This window comes from Lactuca sativa, chromosome 4, assembly GCF_002870075.4.
Source record: "Lactuca sativa cultivar Salinas chromosome 4, Lsat_Salinas_v11, whole genome shotgun sequence".
Classification (NCBI taxonomy): Eukaryota; Viridiplantae; Streptophyta; class Magnoliopsida; order Asterales; family Asteraceae; genus Lactuca; species Lactuca sativa.
This window is the reverse complement of record NC_056626.2, coordinates 22,043,026-22,047,631: the sequence shown is the minus strand read 5'-3', so window position 1 is coordinate 22,047,631 and position 4,606 is coordinate 22,043,026. Positions and strand designations below refer to the sequence as shown.

The 4,606-nt window shown below is 39.9% G+C and overlaps 1 protein-coding gene across 1 annotated transcript; it reads right to left on the bottom strand.

Moving 5' to 3' along the window:
* Positions 1-1,828: 1,828 nt before the first annotated feature.
* Positions 1,829-4,313, bottom strand: LOC111890374 (DELLA protein GAI1). The gene has a single exon (XM_023886497.3). It carries the CDS (start codon positions 4,053-4,055, stop codon positions 2,283-2,285), a length of 1,773 nt encoding a protein of 590 aa, XP_023742265.1. The 5' UTR covers positions 4,056-4,313; the 3' UTR covers positions 1,829-2,282.
* Between the last annotated feature and the right edge of the window lie 293 nt (positions 4,314-4,606).

The window sequence follows — 4,606 nt, the reverse complement described above, 5'->3', positions numbered from 1 at the left end:
ACTCAGTCACTACACTTAGCGTAGTTAATCCTTTCCTGATTATGGGGCTCTAGTCAAATACGCTTAACGTACCACCAGGTACACACAGCGTACTCCACCAGTCTCATTTTCCTTCATTAAGTGCTTATTCCATTAAGATACCACGTCCAAAGCTCAAATCTAGTCTCAAATATCATTCTAAGTCATAATGTTTCCAACTTTATAATTTTCCATGACTAGTAGCGGTCTAAAAATCAAAGCTCTAACTTAAAACACAAACTCTAGCACCATAACTCTTGCATGGAGGGAAGAAAGGGACCAAGACCACATTTTTATGATTCCTAACACTCAAAAACGTCTAAAAGGACAACTCTTATGGTTTAGAGTAATCCATACTCATGAACACCAAGATTTTGGGACCAAAATGCATAAAAACTTAAGAACTAGCAAGATCCAAGGAAAACATTCATCAACTTCCAAGCTTTATACCTTCAAGGGATGCTTGAGGGTGAGATATTTTTGGATCTAAGTTGCCTTGAGCTTCCAAGATGATTCCACTTCCTTCTTCCTCCAAGAGCACAAAAATACACTCACAAGTTTAATAAGGTTCACACAATCGATTAAGGTTTGCAAGGGACGATTTGGGAGAATGGAGGCTGAAGGTACGGGGGCTCTCAAGGCTCAAGTTCCTTTAAGTAAGGTCCAAACCCTAAAAATTAGGGTTTGGGAGCCGCATGAGTACACCCAACGTACTCCCTAAGTACGCCTGACATACTCAAGGATGGCCACGTCTTCTTAACGATGTACGCCCAACGTACATGCCAAATTCTCATTTCCCTCTTATCTTCCAACGACAATAACTTCTTCGTCCCCACTACGTTTTCGGCGTTCCTTATATGTATGGAAAGGTATTGAAAAGTCCCGCAATCCTATCTAACTGATTTTGACTTACCACAAATCGATTTATCACCTTAACCCTCACAAGAACCCGATCTAACATTTTTCCCCTTTCAACCCTTGGGTACAACACACAAATCAAAGGGTTTAGGCTTTACAAACAACATCATCAACATTTAATAAGGTCTAAACATTTCTTTTCTCAAAGCCCAAAGCCTCATGATAATCGAACTTCAGATCATGGTCCCGAATTAAAAAACGGCCCAAAATAGGGTATACATGAAACTTTCGGAAACCGCACGGAGGAGCAATGCCAAAAGTTGAATGATTAGATTAAAAATGTATACAAGTGACCATATAGACCAAAACTGTAATTTACTCTACCGAAATATTTTACTCATTATTTTACACGTCATAAGAACATTATTAGCATATTTTAAAAACATCTTGCGGTAAATTAGTTATAACTAATGCTATGAGTTATTTATATATTATCTCTAAAAAAACATACGCATTTCTTTTCTGTGGTTTGATACAGTTTATTCCGCCCCAAAAAAAAATCCATATAAATTATTTCATCGAAGTGCACCAAATAATTTCTTCAATATAATAATGCAATTTTTTATACACATATATTGATCATATCCAATATAATTATATTATAATATTTTGCACTTCATACACCCAAAATTTATATTCCTTCTTTCACAAACTATAAACATTCCAATATTTTTAAAGATTGCTGAAAATTATAACATTCTCCGTCAAGTAAAATTTAAAATATATTTATTTCTTTAGTAAATAACAATCGTTATTAAATATCAATAATTTGCTTTTTGTGTGCTAAATTCCTATTCATTTCATATTCGCTGTGCGTTTTATTCATAATCATATGTATTTGAATACTACACTATATTCATTATTATAAAATCAAGGATATTAACAAAATAAATAAAATAACATCGTTTTCAATATTAAGATACTATACATACGAAAGTACACATAATTTAATTGATTATTTCTTTAAATCCCACAAACTCCAATTTTGATCCTTTTTTACATCACATGCACAACCCCCACCAAAAAGTAACTTTTTTTTTTTATTATTATGGAGGAGATTGAATGAAAGTTATCTTTTTAAGTATCATTTTCATCCTATCTCGTTCAACCCCTCGGAAAAGTACAAGGTTCTACTCCAAACCCTCAAACTTCAACTAATTGCCAATTTAACCCCTCAATTTTCAAAAACTGAAAAAAGATATAAAAAAAAGATTAAAACAGAAGAACCCCTTTTGTGAAAACTAAAAAGAAAAAATCATAAGGTGGGCCATCTGAGAATTCTTTATTTCTTTAAAGATTTGCAGGTACTGAGTTAGCACGCCATCTCCGAGTTGACTTGGTCGAGTTCACCGGAGTTTCCAAGCGGAGGTGGTGATTAGTGGCCTGGTGTGCCAACCCAGCATCAAACAACCGTTGTTTTCTTCAACTCTGTAGCCGTCGCCGCCGGCGAATAGAGCCAACAACATGCTGGCTTGCTTGAACGCGTTGGAGCCGAGATGAACCGCTTCAAAACCGGATGAGTCGAGTCGAGCCTTCCACTGAGTCAATGTTTCGTGCCTTTCGACTCGGTCTGGTCCTTCGCATGCAACCACGTTACAGATCTGCTTTCCAAGATACACTTCCGACATGATTTTATCTTGGTTGCTCGCCGGAGAAATAGCACCTCCTTCAACGCCTCCGCCGCCGGTGCCACTGCTCTCAAGCGAGTCAAACAGGGTTGAGTAATAATGCAATGACTCGGTAAACCTCTCCAGAAAAACCAACCCGTTATGATTAGCTTCCTGCTCCACCACCGTTAAAATCACCGGTTTCATTTCCTTAACCGCCGATAGAACCTTCTCGACCGCCCCTGGTCTAGCTAACAGTTGATGAAGCTCAAAAACCGAGTTAACGGCGACCACCTCGTCGTCTCTTAAATCAAGCATCGCCGGTTCAAGATCCGCCAAGCTCTCGGCGACGAATCCCCTGTATTCAAACTCAACGTGGATAGTATCAGCTAATTGAGCCAATTTCCATCCCACTTCCTGCAAATGATCGGTATTGTCACCGGAGGGAGGCCCGATTCCGGTTAAGCGGAAAGTTGGAGGACCACCGGGTCTTAGAGCCAAAGCTTGCATCAACGCCGGCCACTGCATCCCTTGTTTCATACTGAAATCAATCACATGAACTTTCTTCTTCCCTGCGAAAGCTTCTAATATTGCTTGATTCGCCGTGAAGTGTGCGAATTTGAGGTACGGACACGTCTCGTAAAAATGCATCTGTAGGAGATCTTGAAACGCCGGAGAGTCCTGCGTCGTCTGTGGTGCTAACCGGTAAATTCGCCGGGCAAGTGCCTCGGCGAAATAAGTAGCGACTTTCCTCATGGCGCCAGCTTGAGACACAGCCAACATCCCGGCTTGTTTAACCAAGTTTTCAGCGAGAGAAAGATTCTCTTGTTGAATAGCTTCAGCGCACGCCATTAAAGTATGCACAAGCCGGATCCCATTTTCTTGTGAATCTACAAGCACCACCGAATTTGAGTTGGGATTAGGCTTCGAGTTATATGAAGACGAGGCGGATGTGGCACCCGATGAAGAAGAAGGAGAATGTTTTGCTTTTTTCGCCGGAGGGTAAATCGCGTTACCGGGTATTGCTTGCAGATCGTCCACAAAAACAGATGTTAAACCCGGCGAGGGAGCAGCGGCGCCGGCGCTAGCTGAGCTGGTGTTCATAAAGGAATCGTCAATCATTGGTGCTTCAGTTGTGGGATTAAGCTCACAAATCATGGATTCAAGCCACGACGAGAGATCAGAAGGATTATAATGAACGGAATCGGAAGCAATTTGAGACAGCCCATCATCGTTCCCCAAAACTCCTTCGAGATGCTCAATTTTCTGAGCAACATCAACCATATCAGACGACTTAACTTTGTATCCCAACACTGCCAACAGCTCATCAACGCCGGCATCTTGATCATCAAACTCATCCCACATGTTCTTCCCTTTTCCAGTCACATCAGAAGTAAAGCTGTTAAGGGCAGGTCCAGTTGTAGCCGAAGAAGCGCCGCCGCGGATAGAGGTGGAGGTGGAGGTAGAGTTAGGGCAGGCTATTATAGGTTTTTGCGGGTGATTTGGTTTCATTTTTGATAGTTTGAATTGGGAATTGGGAATTGGGAAATTATGGGTAATGAAATCGTGAATGGAGGAAGAATCTGAGCATTGGAGGTTTTTTGACTAGTGAGAAAAACGCACACCAGAGTTGCAGAGAAAAAGGTGAAGATGATAGGTGGGAAGTATAAAAATAGTACAGAATGCAACTGGTGCGTTTGAGAGAGAGAGAGAGAAGGAAAGAAGGGGCTCGACCTCCCATGAACCAACAGGCGGACAACACAACACCACCTTCCTTCTCCTTATCCTCCCTCACTTTTTTACATTTTTTTTTTTTTGAAAACTTCTTACAATATAGTAATTATTTGTAAAAAATAACTAAAGGTCAAATCAAGGTTATTTATACATGGTTGAAAGAATAAGTGATGGTGAACAAAGATAATTTTAAAGTTTCTAAATATGGTTAAGGAGTTGAGAGATTTTAAGTAGGAATGTTTGTAAGTTTTTATAAAAAGTTAACTTGGCTCATATAGTCATATGTCAAAAAAAAATGTGCTTAATATGATGGATCACGCGAACTAATG